This window comes from Gavialis gangeticus, unplaced genomic scaffold, assembly GCF_001723915.1.
Source record: "Gavialis gangeticus isolate Ggan-Ray unplaced genomic scaffold, GavGan_comp1, whole genome shotgun sequence".
Classification (NCBI taxonomy): domain Eukaryota; kingdom Metazoa; phylum Chordata; order Crocodylia; family Gavialidae; genus Gavialis; species Gavialis gangeticus.
Window position 1 is genome coordinate 150060930 of NW_017729032.1, and position 4235 is coordinate 150065164.

At 38.9% G+C, this 4235-nt stretch overlaps 1 protein-coding gene across 6 annotated transcripts in view; it reads right to left on the minus strand.

The window, feature by feature from the left end:
- MAP4K4 (mitogen-activated protein kinase kinase kinase kinase 4) overlaps positions 1-4235 on the minus strand; it is a 246292-nt gene that overhangs the window by 68214 nt on the left and 173843 nt on the right. For all 6 annotated transcript variants that reach the window (XM_019524198.1, XM_019524203.1, XM_019524202.1 and 3 more), the window contains exons 10-12: positions 3845-4020; positions 2163-2235; positions 1415-1625 (exon numbers count right to left, since the gene is read on the minus strand). In XM_019524198.1, the coding sequence (XP_019379743.1) occupies positions 1415-1625; positions 2163-2235; positions 3845-4020 (460 nt within the window). The remainder of the gene's footprint in view (positions 1-1414; positions 1626-2162; positions 2236-3844; positions 4021-4235) is intronic.

The window sequence follows — 4235 nt, forward strand, 5'->3', positions numbered from 1 at the left end:
TCATCTTGGAGTCAGTGATGACTCCAAGATCCTTTCCTGCCTCTGTACTGACAGAGAACGTCTATGGGGGCTAGGCAGTTTGCTAGCTTCCACTCACTTCTGTGGGTACTACTACAAGCCAACACCTGGAATAGCAACCAAGTTTATCTTGGCAATTTGAGAGGGGTACAGGAGAAAGAACTTGCCTACCCCACTTCCTGCTTCACCTGTGGTTGAGTTCACCTAACGTAAGCACTATATTCACTCCCATATTTGGGAATGACTTAAAAGAGACTTAGAGACATCCTGTAAAGCTCTTCTGAATTCCATGTTACATTATTAATTGTGTAAAAACATAATGTGAATCTTGAAAACTTATACTGCAATGTGATGGAGCTGTGATGGTCCTGGTTTCAGTGTTATGACCTCATTACAATGTTTGGAAAAAACTAGGCTGGGTGAGCAGTTGAAACAACAAATCAAACAAGGGTCATGTGAGGACAACTGGAATTTGATCCTGCACTTCCTGCAGAGCCAGATGACTGGTTTCACTTTAACTCCCATATCCAGTTTTGGCCTTCAAAATTGTTTTGAAACCTTTCCACTTTTAAGATCTGACCCATTTGTTTATTTTTTTTTCACTGAACATCTTGGGCACTTTTAAAATATTTTGGTGTTTCTAAAAAATCAAGATGGATTCAAATGGGACAGGGTGCTGTCACAAAAGCTTCTGAATGAAAACTACCAAGCAATATATAAACAGTTATTCAGTTTATCCCTAAAATGTAAGTGGGCAAGAGTCTACCTGTAGCAGGGGCTTACGAAAGAACTTCATGTGAAAGGTATGGGGGAAAATGTATTCAGGACAATTGGTAAAATTATTTTTGATATGTATAGTATAAATCATGTGTTCTTGATACAAATGGTATGCTACATAAGAGCACACCATCAAAAACAGCTTTCCCCATATGATGTATTAATGTATAAACACAGGTATTTATGATAAATCTAAGAACTTCCGTGTGCTCCACAAAAATTTCTAAAAGTAACCTCAGTCTGTTTCAAGTAAACTAAGAATGAATAATTAAAAAGTCTTCCCTTCTTTATAGCTACTCAAAGTCCAAACCTATTTCCCGGTCTTCTAAGTGGAGACAACAAAACGGGCAGACATGTATCACCATTCAGGAGACCAGACAATGGGTCTAGGCATCAGCAGTTTCCTATGGAAACTCCTGGGTATTCAGCACTTGGAAATAAAACACCTTATATTTATTGAGGGAGCAAATCTGGATTTAAGAGCCTTTCTAAATGCTCCTCTTTTTATAGATGCACTGGCCAACAACTATGCATTTCTCTTGCATGAAATGTTGGGTCGACTAGGAATATTTCTTAACAACTGGGGCAGAAAAACTCTTAAGAACTCTTCTATTGCTACCTCTTCCAGCCGCCTCCTTTGCTCTTTCTGCTGCTCTATGCGTTTCTGTCTTTCTGCCAGCAGCTGCCTCTTGTATTCCTCTTGCTCTCGGAGTTGCTGTTCCTGGAGCAGCTGCTGTCTCCGAAGGGCCTCGGACCGCTCCTTATTTTCCTGCTGCAGCCTCAGGAAATCACGTCGGAGGGTTGATTCTCCAGGCACGTTGACAATGGAGCTGCAAAAAGGAGAAAGTGAAGTCGCCCATACCATAAAGCCTGATGGGCCATTGTATACCTACCCTGAAGCATAGGCATTAAAGTTTAACCTAATTACATCTTTTATTAATCTCATTTCTTTCACAACCAAGACACTGGATGCATATCAAATATGCACTCTCCCTGGAAGGTGTAAAATCAGGTCAGAGAAAAGAACCAACTCTAGTTCCCAAGCCAGAATCCCATGGTTTTTCTTTAAAAGTCTGGGAGATAGCTGATTAAGGAGAGCTTCACTTGCTTCTTTACTTAGACCCAAGCTTGTTCACTGTGAACCTCCCATACCCAAGTAAGTTCTAAGAAATGTCAGTGTTTACAGTAGCCAAGATGGAAAGCTTCAAAATCTTGAGAAATCCAAGTAAACTTTGAAATCTTTCACAGTCATGCGACACTAATGTGCATGCTGAATACTCTATGTAATGATTCGATAAGATTTATCAATGCAGGTTTAAAATGTATTGGTCTAGACTGCTCAATGATCTCCCACCAGCATTTGTTACCTCGGTTCTCCTTCTTGTTCAGGCACTTCCTCCTCTTCTTCCTCACTTCCACTATATTCATACTCTGTCTCATCTGGCAAGTAAGAGAGGAAATAACATTCTAGGTAGCTATTACATTTTTTTCTACTACTTTAAAATACCATTTTTTTTGTGTACAACAGCCCCCTCCCCCCAGCTCCTGGAAATTTAAGTGTGCTATGTTTGCAAGCAATACAGTAATAACAGTATGTCACTAAGAGCAAACATGAAGGTAAAATCTGCACACCACTCACAGGGAGCAGAACAAGCAGGCTCTGCTCCTTAGCTGCTAGTCAGTTACTATAAGTAAAGATAATTTTTACTTCATTCCAGCTTTAAAAAAGGTGGTGGTGTTACAATCTGGGATTCATAGATGTTGGGGTTGGAAGGGACCTCAACAGATCATCGAGTCTGACCCCCTGCCTAGGCAGGGGAGAGTGCTGGGGTCAGACGATGTTACGTATTCTAGAAAAATGTGGTATTTAGATTCTACTCAGGTGCCCTCCATGATCCCATTCTGAATAGCTTAAAGTCAACCAAGTTTACATAAAGCCCATTGGAACTATTCATTTATGACCTCAGCTGACACACCCAAGGAAACACCATTAGTTTTATCCATAAGCTCCTACCATTGGTCTAGCATCAGCACAGTCATCCACCTGCTGCACTGGTACCAGAATAATACAATTCTGATTGTGGAGCAAACTGTCAAACTGCAACATACCTAGACATGTTGGGAGCAGAAAACAAGGCTTCCTTTGTCCCTAAAGCAGGATATGCACCTGCCCACTAACTTTTAATGAAGTACCTTTGATGATACCAAATTTCTTGTCTGATTCTAAACATCAGAAATTATTCAGGGCAGACACAGAGGTAACAGTAACATCAGTATATAAATATAATACTACAATAAGAGTTACACCTGTCTGCTCCTATAGCATTACATTTGGTGCCAAATTGTTGTAATGGTAAACCTGTCTTCTTCAAATTTAACTCCACTTATACTGTCGTAGGTGTAGATAGACAGCAGTTTTATCACAAGAGCTGATGTATGGTCCACAAACAAGTCCCCCTTCCCTTTTAAATGTTTTGAAGTTGTATCTCTTCACAGCCTAACAAAAATTTTAACATCTCCTGTTCAAGTACCCAAAGAAAAAGGGCATGGACAAACGTACATTCCTGTTGTGACCCTGGATGAAGCAGTTAAAGTTGGAGTAGTTTTGCTACATGTGTCTCGCTACAGAATTATGCAGACAGTGACAGTTGTATCCCAACAGCCTGTATCAGTGTCCTTTGATAGCGATGCAGCTGCTATATTTGTCTATATCCAAATACTTCAGCATCTTTACTTAATGTAAATTCCAATTATGGCATAACTCGAGGAACGAATGTATAAGCAAAACAAATGAGAGGGTACACAATCCCAAATATCTTTGTAGATAGTGTGATATTTAAGTTATGTAGGTAATACTGTAGTGAGTGAAACTATGAGAGATTCTTACAATTAAAACTGTGTGGAAAAGGCAAGACAAAATTTGAAAGGAATCTTTCAATGTGGAGGTTCAATTATAAAAAAAAAGTCCTTTTTTCTTTTATTTGCAATAATACTGATTATTTTTTATTAAACATCTAAAAAACAAACTAAGTTTTAAAAGTCTGCATACCTTTCTCTCCTCTCTTCTTTCTGGTCCTGTCTATATGATCCTTCAGCTGGATTCGGACTTGCCTTTCATTTGGCTGATCACGTATAAAAGGATGTTTTAAAAGCTGTTCTGTAGAAGGCCTCTGCATGTAGTTCTTCACTAAACAACCTTCTATAAAGCTAAAAAACTTTTTTGACCTGAAAGAGAAGGGGAAAAAGTGGAAAATTAATAAGACAGTTTTCAGTTCTTCCAAATTATATTTAAATCCCTCAATTCCCTCTCCTAATAAGAAAGTTCTCCCAAAAGAGTGATAACTGGTACCTTATATATACAGACTACCAAATTTGTGATTTTGCAATTTTTATTGAAACAGCAAATTTAAGGTTGGTCTCCATGACTGGGAAAACATGCA